The 12711-nt window shown below is 41.8% G+C and overlaps 1 protein-coding gene across 1 annotated transcript; it reads right to left on the bottom strand.

The window, feature by feature from the left end:
• Positions 1-343: 343 nt before the first annotated feature.
• LOC116401228 (uncharacterized protein C4orf54 homolog) lies at positions 344-12573 on the bottom strand. The gene is made up of 2 exons (XM_031879538.1): positions 8250-12573; positions 344-3675 (listed from the first exon to the last, which is right to left on the bottom strand). Exon 1 carries the CDS (start codon positions 12555-12557, stop codon positions 8274-8276), a length of 4284 nt encoding a protein of 1427 aa, XP_031735398.1. The 5' UTR covers positions 12558-12573; the 3' UTR covers positions 344-3675; positions 8250-8273.
• Positions 12574-12711: the final 138 nt, after the last annotated feature.

Here is a 12711-nt window from a genome sequence, read left to right as displayed (position 1 = left end):
CTTTCCGTTTACCCTCTTTCCTCATACAAAAGCAAGCTTTGATACAATCAGTTTCAAACATTTAACCTCAAAGTCAGCAGGTTTGATGAGGGACATGTGGAAGAATGTTTTAAATAAAACATATCATTCAATGTTACAGTGCAAATTTGGGAAAAATTCATCCGAAAAAATGTACAATGTTTCATTTTACAATTAACAAGTCCATATAGTACTCCTGCTATTACTGATGTTTACAGTCATTTGTTGCTGTCAGTGTGGTGACAAAAGAGTGACAATCCAAGTGCATGAAGTACATTATTATTCACAGATAAAGGTCTTACAAGAAACTAGTGAAATTCATGTGGGAGAAAAGTTTTTTTGTTTTTAGAGTTTTATGTTTATGACAACATTAGAAAAGTTGGTTTACTGGAGCTTACAAATGATCTTATTTATCTATAGGTCTTTATTTATTATGCTGATCAAAAACATACTTTTAAAACTCTCTGGTAGGAAGTAAAAAAACATATCTCTCAATTCTAACTTGTTCATAGTACCTGTTTATTTTTCTTTTGGATACTTGGCAAAACTTCTGATTCACAATTTATAAATAAATAACAGTTTGCATTGCACTCAACTGCCTCAGGGACACGTGTTTAAACATTATAATTATTAAAAGAATATTATAGTTTATCATTAATAATTTTTTTGAATTAAATGTACAAATTTAAGTTAAATTTCACCTCAAATGCATTAAATGTTCTAACGTCAACTTGCTCTAAAGAGCAAACCATGTCCAATCTACTGCACAGTCAGCAACAAGTCTTTCAAATTACTACATGAATTTATATCACTTGAAATGAAGTCAACTCATAGAGCAATGTATATAAAGTCTGTTGTCACAGAGGCTTAATAACATTTATTTTACAGAATTAAGGTACATAGACTGACCAGCAGCTCCAAATACCTTTAATGTGTGTTTGGATTTGAAACATGCTAAAAAATAGCAATCTACATTTAGTTCTGCATGGGATGCTGGTATAACTGAGTCAAGTATAGCATAATGACCTATGATGACCCCACTGTATTTATTCAAAAGGAAACAAAACAGATCAAAACATGACCTCAGAACGTCTCTCCACAGAAAGCAATCGTATGGATGTCATTAGTTGATATGTCCCTTTAATGAAAACTCAAATTCATACACATATAAACTAAGAGGTCAAGGGGGTTAAAAAAGAGAAACATTGCTGTGTGTAAAGTGTGGCGACACACCTAACACATGGAGTCTGTACGCTGCCGTCTACAGTCTGAAGTAACACGACTCCTTGTTGTACGCTAACAGAATACTGAAATGCCGTACATAACTCACTGCCATGAACACGGACACATTCAGATGCACACGCACTAACTCCCATCTCATTACACACAAAAGTGTCAAATAAACCAACACAGAGGAAGTTATCCTGTAAATTTCTCAGCTGGATCTGACTCATTTAGGCCCAACACTACTTAGGAAATACTGATTTCAGTACACAGTTAAACCATAGTCCCAGCTCCACTTCATGTGAGCCGCACACTTAGTGTGTTTTTCTTTTTTTTCTCACTCTAACACACAAGGAGCGTGCTATTAAAATATAAACATACACTACTTTATACAGCATATCAGTTGTGCAGGTATTAGCAGCATGTTGTGAGTCATAGCACAGAGGTTACACATACATCAAGTAGAACATCCTAAAAAAGATGGAAATGTTATTGTGAATGTGGAACATTAGTGTTGGAGAATAGTGATATGATACATAGCAATATCATATATTTACCATTTACTTGGGACATCTTTAAAAACATGTTATTTTGAAATACAATAATTTTAATTTATTTTAATCATCTGGCTGAATTTGGGGTGATTCAACACTACCCCTTAATCTGCATTTTAATAATTCAGTGCAGACAAATGGTCCCTGTCCTCAGAAAACAGTGTAACATATTGAAGGTTGTATTCACCGTGAGTAATTGTCTCATTGTGTAAATTAAAACAAGACTGTGTAACTTTTGATCAACAGTGGCCACAAGCAGATTAGATGGGCAAACTCCCTTGACCCCCCCCCATATTTTTGCAAGGGTAAAGAGCAGGTCCAATGTTTCACAATAGGATGGATTCAGCATTGTTCCTCCTGGAGGTTTGACAATAAGTTGGAGCCATCTTTCCAGTGCCCTGGTATAAGTTTTCCCAGGATGTTTGAGCATTGTGATAGCCTAATCGTTGGAACACATCCTGCAGTCTCCTTTTTTAAAAAATGGGAACCACCATCCTGGTCTGCCAGTCCACAGGCCCTGATCCTCACATGATATTGAGGAGGCATGTTGATCAAGTCAGCCTCACAATAACCAGAACCTTCTGTGTCTCAGTGCCAATATCATCCACCCCCGGCGCCTTGCTACTGGGGAGCTTTTTGACTATCTCAGTGACCTTCGCTAGTGAAATGGACAAGGCTTTCGCCGAGCTTTCCAGCTACACGTCCTTTATGGAGGATGTTAGGGAGTTAGGGAGTTCCTCAAAGGGTTCCTTCAACTGTCCAACAATATTGTTAGTCTGGGTCATCATTTCTAATCCCATGCTGAAAACAGCCTGAGCTAAGCCCTGCCTCGCCCTCTAGAGTCATCTGACAATTTGGCACAATCTCTTTGAGGCTTATCAAAAGTCATTCTCATGGCCTCCTCAAACTCCTCCCACACAGTTTATGCATTTGTGACCACAGAAGCTCCAGTCCTCCTGAGGCCACAAACTTTTTCAGTTTGTGGCCTCCTTCCCCACAGGCGGGTTCTTTGGTTGCCTCCACAGCAAGCACAGTCAACCTTTTTGCCACAACTCCGTGCAGTCCTGTGCATTTCCCAAGCTTTGCAGCTTTGTATGCAGGAAATACAATCTATGGGAAATTAGATTTTTACGATGCCTCTTGACAATGCGGATTATGCGGAAAATACTTCTGGGGATTAAAGGGATGTTTTGGTTGTAGTACCTCATTGGGATAAACTGGCAGCAATTTTATTTTGTTTGCGGTAAACCTATTGAAACTTTTATCTGTGACATTCTAAAGTGTTTCAGCAGCACAACTGGAGAGATAATGTCAGCAAACTGACTCGGTGATGTCAGTTACACAATACTATCAAGTTTGCTGACATTACGGATTGTGTATTGGATTCACCAAGGTTGTGATTTATTGCTTAAGAGGTCAACTTTTCATTTATAAAAGAAAGATGTGTTTTTTGCCAATCAAAAATTACAAAGTTAAAGACATGGTAACATTAGATTCTTGATAATACAATTGTGGCTTGGCCAATAACACTGAACTGTAATAGAAGACCTGCCTTGTTTCCTTTTGAATAGACATGTTGCAGGGCCCAACCAGCATTTTAAAAGTTCAAGACAGCAGCTGAATGGAAAGTATTACAAAGCAGATTCATATAGCAACATGGCAGAACATCAGCCAGAGGATGTGGCTTAATGCGTTTACCCTACAAAGTGCTGCAATGCATACATATTACAGTAAGGTCTGCTGCAAGGATAAACAACACAACAGAATGGGGATACAAATGGTTGGTTGTTGGTGGAAGTTTGTCTTGGGGAGTAGATCAGTTGGGAGGGTAGAAAACTGCACTTGGGATGATTGAAGGCACATTCTTCAGTGGAGATGTCTAGAGTGATGGAAAAGAAGACATAGAATGGGAGTTAAACTCTGATGGAGGCTATGAAAATAAGGTGAGATAATTGAGGAGAAAGAATTATTTTGTATTAGTCAAGTTTATGATAGAAGTTGTTGTCTTAAGACATTAAGCCTTAAGACTTCTCTGCCTGTAGTTCCTGGTTCTGAACCAGCTGACCAGATTCAGCCGAATCACTGCAGAGGGCACATTACTCAATTTGTTTATGTAGGAGTGCTGGAGGTCAGCAGCGCTCTCCACCTCCTTCTCCCCGTTTAGGAAAAAGCAGAGGGGGAGGGGGCTATAAAAAGTTGACCCCATCTCAGCCCTGCAGACTCACTTCCAAGCTGGAGCTGCAGCAGCATCTGATCTCTCCGAGCAGCTGTCCTCTGCATCAGCACAACAAATACTTTACATTGCCTGACCTTTTCCTCCTGCATCACTATCTGAGCCATGCCCCCGTGTCTCTCTGCAGCACACACCTCCTCCACCACCACCCGTTACACACACACACACACACACACACACACACACACACACACACACAGACACACACACCCTGTGTTCCTCTTCACACCCCTACTCAACCCCATGCAAGGCCCCTGCCTGCCACGCACCCAGCTGACATGTATCCCTCATGCTCATGCAGTTGTATTATTGCTCTGACACATTCGCTGAGAATGGACTGTGACTAGTTGTAAGTGTCTATATGAGTGTATGAGAAACTAGAATTAATTCTAAGTTTTTTTGGGCTACAGCATTCAACAGTGTGACTAAAAAGGGAATTACATGTGTTTTTAAATGTATTTCTATATTTTTGCATTTCTTTCTTTCTTTCTTTCTTTCTGTAATTCGGGCCTAATTTATGCCTTTATCTCCAACTGGATGGATTATTGAAGTTGTCTCCTGTCAGACCTTCCCAAAAATGTCTACTGGATAGCAAATTCAGAGCCAGGAGAACTGAGCACATTATTCTTATTTTCAAATCTAATTTGTTTGTTTAAATAAACACAGAAGACTTTGTTGCTGCCTTAAGCAGTCAACTAGTACTGCCTAGAGTGAGACAATAGCAAAACAACATTATCAACACTTCACACTGCAGACATGGAGCTAACCTCTAAATAAAATACTTTTTTATGATTTGGGGACTTTGGTCCATTTGATTGATTCATTGTCTCCACTGCACTTATATTTCAATCTATTTTCCTTCTCATTGTCTCTAAAATAATGTCACGTGTTTTCATTTTGTATGTAAAGTAGATGTATTTGATAATGGTGCATATTTTAATATTAACTCATGTCATACAGAGAAAACCACAGGTGTAATTTATAAGATTCATAATGGTTTTTACTTCACATTGGTTTTTCAGTTGCACTATGCATGCAGGACACCTAATTACTGTCACTCGATACACGTGTGCTTTTCCTCCTATGACAAGTCGAAATGTTGGCTGTGACAAAGGCCTTTTGAGTTTGACCTGGAACTGGAGATTACACACAGACACTGTGGTGGAATACTAAATGTTAAATAAGTGTGAATGGATATTTAAACATAATGTTAGCATTTCATTTATTTAGTCTACTTTTGACAGCTAAACAAGTTGAAAAAGAGATTTTGAGTTTTCAGTTGTACATTTATATACATCAAATGTGCATTATATGGTGTAGTAGTAATATATTATAAACAAGTGAAAACTGCATTAGACTGAAATACTGAAGCAAGCTTTGAAAATGTGATATATGTAAATGTGCTACGCATTACCTGCTAACCCCTGTCTGGTTGACACAGTGCAGCTAAAGGTCAAGCTGAAGCTGATGGATGTTAAACTAACCCTGAAAGAGTACAGCTTAGACTGACAACATGAGCTTGACACGTCTGTGATGTGACCACGGTGCACGCATCGTTTTTGGTTGTATTTACCGAGGTTTTGAGATCTCTGACACTAATACTTATGCTAATATCTACATTTTAAGTATAGTTGAATTGCAGTTGAATTGGATTAAAAAAACTCCAGCTTGTCTTTTGAGAAACAATTTCCTGGCCACTCAATAATCAACAGAGATCGCTGTGCTTCTCGTGAATTATGCAAAATAAATCTATTGACAGCAATAACTTGTAAACTGTCAACTACTACTGTTGTGTTTTAAAAAACCTTCAAAAAAACTGAAACCGTCTGCTAGATGAGGGTCATTGGAAACATTTGTTTGTCATTATTTATGTGAACTGAACTTTTAAGCTACATATTTAGCTTATTCTTTTGTACCTTGTTAGTATAATAATGCAAGATGGATTGTTCCAACTCATTCAGCCAGGGGGAAGCTTTCATCAATTGTCACGAACAACAAACACACACATTAATGAACTGTAATGTAATCTGAGTAATTTAAGCATTTCTGACAGTGAGTGAATAAGAATAACTGGTTGTATGGTTTCACTGACTGGAATGCTTTCCTGTGACACTTTCCAACCCTGAGAATAAACCATGTAAACAAACTCGTCTCGCACACTATCAAAATAGCCCGACGATGTGTAATGCAGAGAAAATGGAACTCAACCGACTTGCTCCGGGCCGAGGCTGAAAAACCCAGCATGGCCAGTGGAGTCAGGTTACCTGTCATGAAGCTACTGCATGTCTATTAACACTGACATGCCACTGCTGAAGCAGCCAACATGGACTGCGGCTTTAGCAACATTTACAACCCAAAAGTGAGAAAAAAACTCATGCCGTAAATCAGGAACTTTACTCAATGACAATGTGAGTGTTGCACTGCTGTACAATGAGAGCATATGGTTCAGCATCAGCAACCTCAAAATACTAAACTCCAGGGGAGGAGAGGAAGGGGCATGTTAAAATACCTTACATTTTGTGTAATTTCCCTTCAGTCTCTCTGACTGGACCAGCAAATAAATGGAGCAAAAGTGGTATTACTGGAGAAATATTGCCATCTATGTCCCCCTAACATTGTAAAGTGGGGTTGTTCTCTGCTACCACTACTACTACTGCTGCTGCTACTATGCTATTCCCTAACAAATCTAATGTAATTAAGTACATGGGATCCTTTATTTGCAATTTGAGCTGCACAGATCATTATGGAATTTTGATGCGAATTTAGCAGATTTGTTAGCTAAACATTTATTCTGTGAACTTTACTCCAGCATAGTGTGACAAAAAAAGATTAGTTTTAAGATTAGTCATGCTGTTTACGCCAAATTCCTCCCCTACCTATGTAAGTTACGTAACATAAAAATAGCAATAGTTTTTGCCTCTTTTTAAGTGGCAGGAGTGAAAATTTGTCATCCAGGATGATGACGACAGTTACTGAAAAATTAGATACAAAATAGGATGAAGGCTCTCAAGGATGATTATTACTATCATGTGTTTCCCAAATGATAAACACAGATTTTTTGGGCATTATTTTATCTCAGTGGGAAAAAAAATCTACCCGGGGGGAGCATGCCCTCAGACCCCCCCCTTGTTTTTGGCTGAGCTCCCAATGTTTACAACGTCAGGCTCCGCCCCTGCCAAACTCTATAATCTCACTGCCAATTTAGGGCATGGATCATTTATTTTTAGGAGTGGAAAGTGACTAATTACGATTATCGACTCATGACTGTAACTGAGTCGCTTTTTGAGCTCATGAGTATGTCCCTGTGATCTAAAAAAATTCTATTTTTTGAGAAATCAAAAGAAGCGGCCTTGTTTTACCTTCACGACAATTGATACATTTTGTTTTTTTTATTCTGTTTTTCTATTTTTTAACCTTAGACAGTGGCTGTTTTCTCTATTCCTTAAAATAGCATTTAACTTGATTATTTTAGATTGACAAAATATTTTCTGCTCGAGGTTCACTTTCTGCTGATGTTCAGTGAGAAGCAGATGAAAGCTCTGAAAAAACTAGTAGGTGACTGTTGAGTTAAGGTTGTACAAGAATTTATTTTGATTCCGAAATGTTCCTATTTCAGTTCAACTCAAAACCTTATTTGTCATATGCACAACAGTTACAGAGAAGCAGTTGTGATATTAGGCTCCCTCTAGCAATGCTTATTAAATAGGAATAAAATAAATAAGAACAAGAAAGAATATAAATAAGTGCTACCTGTATGCTGCTGTGGCACAGACTGGAGGATGTTTCATTAAGGTTTTCTTGAAAGATGGATAGGTTTGCTAAGTATGAATAGTGAAATACAGTCAGGCTGCCGCATCTGAACCTTCCTGGTTACACAACTAATTCAGAGATGTCTTCAAATGAGGCTGCTTTTTAAAAAGTTTTTGGTAGTTTTCCATAAAAGTAAACATACAGCAGCATTACATGAAGAAATATTTAAACAGAGTAACATTTCAACTTTGATGTACTCAGTACTTTCTCCGGGCCTTCTGTACTTTACAGAACTAGGCAATTTAACTTTACGGTTTTAATGGATTCAGTAAAGTTGACACTGAACTTTATGCAACATTTCAAAACTATTGTCTTTAGATATTTTTCGATCAAATGTATTCCAATAGTAAATAAATGAAAAGACATTTACATTCAGAGTAGAGGGGACATGTGAATAGGTGCTGACTTACATGTATGATGAGATGTTTCTATGGTCACCGATGCTCCACTACAAAGCTCATTGTTGTGCCGTCGAAGGAAGGTGGCGCGATGATTCTTGGACCTTGTTGCGTTGTGATGCTGATAACTGGCTTCCTGTCAGAGCTCGCTGCACCTCCTCTGGAGGTCACATGTCCCAAACTAACAGGAAGCTGCAGTGGCCCTTGTATTGCCTCACCTGTTGCACTGTAATACGCACTCTCTGCGCCTGTTGCATTCGTGTCCGGCTTAGGACTTCTGGCGTATTTTACCTTTTCTCCACCTGCCTCCGCAGAGTGACACGGCGACTGACACAACACCGCCTGGGCTGGCAGAGTGGGCGAGGGGATGAAGCCTGGGTAGATCATGTAGGTGGGGGCGTACGCTCCTGGGCTCAGGGCCATGGGGGACAATGAGAGTGGCACAGGGGTGACAGGGGTGACAGGTGCCACAGGAGAACGGGACATGGGCACGTCCACATACTGGCCTGTCTCAGGGTCAAATAGTCTCTTTGTGGTGGCCTGTATAGGAGTGTTCACCAGGTAATAATGTCCAGTAGTGGGGTCCAAAAGCATCTTGCGCTGTGTTACGGCCTCTCCAATAGACGGTATAGGGGACACAGTCGGGACAGATGGAGAGAAACACAACACCTGCTGCTGTGTTTGATGATAGATGCTTGAAGCTGGGTACTCCATCATTAACGGAGAGCTTTTCTGCTCAGGTGTCTTCCTGTCACCTGTTTTGATTTGGCTAACATTTGAACTCACCTCCCTGGAAACGGGATCTGGATTCAGGAGTTTGATTTCATTCGTATACCCCGGTATGGTTAAATAGTTCTCAGAGTCTGAGCAGGCCTGTGCGACAGTAGGATTAGTGGGAATGATTTTGACCTTTCCCTGCTCCACCTGGCCGTCTTTCGGGGGCTCTATTTTCACCGACAGTGGAGCCACCGGTGTCCTGGAGCTTTTCATAGTCGATGATGTTTGCAGCGCGGAGCTTTGTGAAATAGGATCACTAACTGAGCTAATGCTGACACGTGCCTTGTTGCCAAAATGAAGCACACGTTTGTTACTAAACGTTTTCTGCTGTGATTGTGTTTTAAACGTGTCATCGTTATATGGAACATGTATGATATTCAGAGCTGCTTTAGCGTCCTGTGACTGAGGAACCCTGTTAGTGTTTGTTGTCTCCAGTTCCTCCGCTCCCTGCTCCTCACTGGCAATAAGCGATAACACATGGCTGTCTGTGATTGGTTGTGGAGCTTGACTTTTGCGCTTCCATTCGTTTCTATCAAACACATAAAGCTGCTCCATTGTTTTGACTGCAGCTTTAAGCTTCTCTAATGCAGCCTGTTTTGGTACTTTGGGCTCATTTCTCCTCTCAGACGTCTCACATGCAAATTTTTCCTGCCTCTGTTTTGTCAGTTTGGTTTGAATATTTGGCTGAATATCTGACTGGTCAGGGTGTAGCTGCTTTGATGCAACGAGTGGCACCCTACTGGCTGTGCAATGTGATGGTGTATTTTCAGTTTGAGATGTTTCAGATGAGATGCCTGCCTCAGCTGTCTGTTGTTTAACATTTGTTTTTACAGAGTGACACTTAATCACAATAGGAGATGGTAGTACATTCTTAACCGGCGCCTTTGTGACCTCAAGTTTTCCAGCTGCTGTGGAACATTTACCCTCACTATTATCCAATGAAACAAAGCGATATGAACTTTTTACCAATTTGCGGACATCTCTGACTTGATATATTGGTGTTTGAAACTTGCATTTGGTGTCTCTTATGTCTCTAACAGTAAAGTTTGGGATTTTATCTGAAGCAGACAACACATGGCATTTGGCATCACCTGCTGCCCTGAATGTGTTCACAGTGTTCAAACGTATTTTAGGGGTTAACAGGTTGGCGATATTCAGTGTACAGCCTTTATTTTCCTTCACACTCCTCAGGCATATTTTTATCCCAGGGGTTTTCCCCCCTTTCTCGTTTTCTTCTTTGCCTATGTTTCCATTGTTGCCTGTTTTTAACTCTTTTTCACATTTCTGTGGGCCAGCAGGTGCACCTGCGACAGGTGCACTGATTGCCAAGCCATCTGTACAATCCTTCTCTTTTGAAAGAAGCTGGCAGCTTGGGACAAACAGCAATTTTGTCAGCATGCTGCTGGTGTCTAATCCCTTTGTTATGGTCTGTGTGTCGGTTAAAGATGTGGGTTCGGCCTCCTTTATGGGTTCTGGCTCATCTTCTTTCAGTGAATTAAATGCACTGCTTTGACTGTGGCTGAGTGAAGCTTTTGGAGGCTTGTGTTTCCCCTTTTCTGAATCATCTGTTGCTTTGTTGCTTTTCTGCTCCTCTGCAGGCTCACAGGAGCTGGGTCTGCTGCCTTCCAGGCATAGATCCTCAGCAGAACTAACAGTAAAACCTGAGCCCGATTCTGATGTCTGTCTTTGTAAGCCTCTTCCTTGACCCCCGTCTTTCATTCCGTCGTGCTCTTTAAATTGAAAACTCGGGGAGAGTGCTGGTAATGCGTCACAAATTTCACCCCTCTCCATTTTGCGCTCCTGTTCAAACTGCATCTTTTTGGAAATCACATTTTTCAATAGACTTGATGCAAAAACTGCTCTTTTGTGTGTACCCTCCGTGCCATCTTGAAGATATTGCATCTCACACCCTGACCGGGCCAACACAGTCCCAGTATGCTCATTGGATCGTGCTTTCTTGGAGCATTTTGGACGTCTGGCGCCTTCAGGCGCTTCAACATTACACCGGAAATTCAGCGTGACTCCACGCTGTTCTGGCTGATCCTGATTGTTAAGTTCGATCTTTTTGCTAGATGAGGATGATTGTTGAGAAGTTGTTCTCTTGTTCAGTGCGTACATTTTGGTTTGTGGAGCTTTCATACCGGTAATAGACTTACCATGCCTCTTACTGTCCACAGTGTTATTCATTTCCAAAGTTGTGCTCGAAGTCTCAATTACGCTTCGCTGCCTTCCCCGCGATATGTTTCCATATTTCAAGTCCACATAAGCCGACCAGTTATTCAGCCCATATTCCGACATCGAGGACTCACTAGAGGTGCTAAGATTAATGGCATCGAAGTATGGACATGCCAAGCTCCGGAAAGACTTTGCGGTTAAATTACGCACCTCTTTGTCGGCATCGTCCAGCTCACTGATGGAGCTGGACGCTCCGCTGGAATACTCATTAATATCTTTCCGTCTCAGTTTGGATGCAAGGTGCTGACGGCCTGGAGCGGGGATGAAATATTGGGCTCTGTCGGTAAAGGGCCCCACTCTGGCGCCAGAGCTCACAAAAGAGAAGTGGCTCCCGTCTCCAAAGTGTTTTGTGTTCCCACGCGTGCTGTTGTCAGAGGTACTGACTGGCTTGTTCACCGCCCTGGAGGATGTTTTTATTGATACATGAATTTTCCCTTTATTAGCGTCTCCGCTGTGGTTTTTGCACAGGCTTTCATCTGAGCTGGCGCATTTGTCCGAGTCGCAAAGATCACTATCCTCCTGCTCGGTGCTGACAACTTCTCCACCAAGATTAGACTGCACTTTCGCCTGGCCCCTGCGTTTCAGTATCAAAGCCCCCTCCTGCGTTTCGTCGCTCTCGAAAGACGCGTAATCCACAAAGGAAAAAACCAAGTTGTCGTCTTCAAAATCCCAACAGGTCCCTCGCCCCAGGTCGTAATCTACGTCGTGGTCAAGCTCGGTCAGCTGGATTTCGTGCGTTGTGATATAGTGGGACTCGTCCTCCACGGTGTCGGAGCCGCAGTAGTCGGACATCATCGCGCTGGCACCATCATCCGACTCCGTCTTGCTGTTTAGATACATATCCGTGTACTGGAGCTCATCACTCTCACTCCACACATGTTCACTGCAGTCGTGCTCGGCCTGGCGCTGTTTCTCATTTTCCGACTCCCGATCGGTGTTGGGAAGTTTGGTCAGAGTTTCCAAAAGAGGCTCACCCGAAACGGGCCCGGGGAAGGTGGCCCGCTCGTCCTCTAACTGCTCCTCCACGAAATCTTCAGAAATGATTATACCCTCCTCGTCGTGCTCCCACTGCTTTGAACTGTCGCACTTGATAACAGGCAGCTGGTTCTCCTCGCCAGTGAAAGTCACTTTCACTGTTTTTGCGCCGTCGGGTTTCATGTCTAGGTCCACATAGTTGGACTCCTCGCTTTCTGTCTCGATGGCATGGCCCTTACTGTCCTTCTTGTCCTTATGTTTGTCCTTTGGGGGCAGCTTCCTGTGAAGTAAGGTGTCATCTCGGTAAGTGAGAGTTTCCTCCGCTGCTTCCATTTAGTCCTGCCGTCAGGTGGTCCTTACTTACGATGTTATCCCGACACAGGACGGAAAACTCTGCAGGCTGGGGGACGAGGAGGACTGAGAGCCAGAAGGGTGAGTGAGTGAGAGAGAGAGAGAGAGAGAGAGAGAGAGAGAGAGAGAGAGAGAG

The sequence above is a fragment of the Anarrhichthys ocellatus genome, unplaced genomic scaffold, assembly GCF_004355925.1.
Source record: "Anarrhichthys ocellatus isolate YVR2014 unplaced genomic scaffold, GSC_Weel_1.0 scaffold286, whole genome shotgun sequence".
In the NCBI taxonomy this organism is placed as follows: Eukaryota; Metazoa; Chordata; class Actinopteri; order Perciformes; family Anarhichadidae; genus Anarrhichthys; species Anarrhichthys ocellatus.
This window is presented reverse-complemented; position numbering and strand designations above follow the sequence as displayed.